This window comes from Seriola lalandi, unplaced genomic scaffold (assembly GCF_002814215.2).
Source record: "Seriola lalandi dorsalis isolate HSWRI2012SDOR001 ecotype SW California unplaced genomic scaffold, Sedor1 jcf7180001984083, whole genome shotgun sequence".
NCBI classification, from domain to species: domain Eukaryota; kingdom Metazoa; phylum Chordata; class Actinopteri; order Carangiformes; family Carangidae; genus Seriola; species Seriola lalandi.
Window position 1 is genome coordinate 1 of NW_019454749.1, and position 534 is coordinate 534.

General features: G+C 63.1%; 1 protein-coding gene across 1 annotated transcript; it reads left to right on the plus strand.

The window, feature by feature from the left end:
* Positions 1-9: 9 nt before the first annotated feature.
* LOC111659676 (nonsense-mediated mRNA decay factor SMG7-like) lies at positions 10-462 on the plus strand (the record flags this gene model as incomplete). Its single annotated transcript, XM_023412677.2, has 2 exons — positions 10-177; positions 267-462. Coding segments are annotated over exons 1-2 (272 nt in total), but the record flags the coding sequence as incomplete, so codon positions are not given.
* Between the last annotated feature and the right edge of the window lie 72 nt (positions 463-534).

A 534-nucleotide genomic window follows, 5' to 3' on the forward strand; every position in this document is an offset into this window, starting at 1 on the left:
GTCTGTGTTTGTCGTCATGTGTTCAGGAGTACAACCAGAACAGCATCTTCAGTCAGGCCTACGGCAAGAACCTGCCGCCCAGCTCCAAGCCCGACGCTCCCATGGTGCACCAGGAGCCGTCCCTCTACTCCCTCTTTGAAGGGACGCCCTGGTCCCCCTCGCTCCCCGCCAGCTCAGGTACGTCTCACCTGTAAGGACATAGAGTAAGTCTCCTCACCGTACTCTCTGTAACCTGTCTCTGATGGAAGCCGTGCTCTGATTGGCAGACCACTCCACCCCGGCCAGCCAATCCCCTCACTCCTCCAACCCCAGCAGCCTGCCCTCCTCCCCCCCAACACACAACCACGGAGCCATGCCCTTCTCTAACTTCGGGCCCATCGGCACTCCGGACAGCCGGGACCGCAGGGTGGTGGACCGCTGGAAGGCCGACAAGACTGGTGAGGCTGGGACAGGGTCCAGAGGGTCAGGGAGGGTCCAGAGGGTCCAGAGGGCGGGACAGGGTCCAGAGGGTCCAGAGGGCGGGACAGGGTCCAG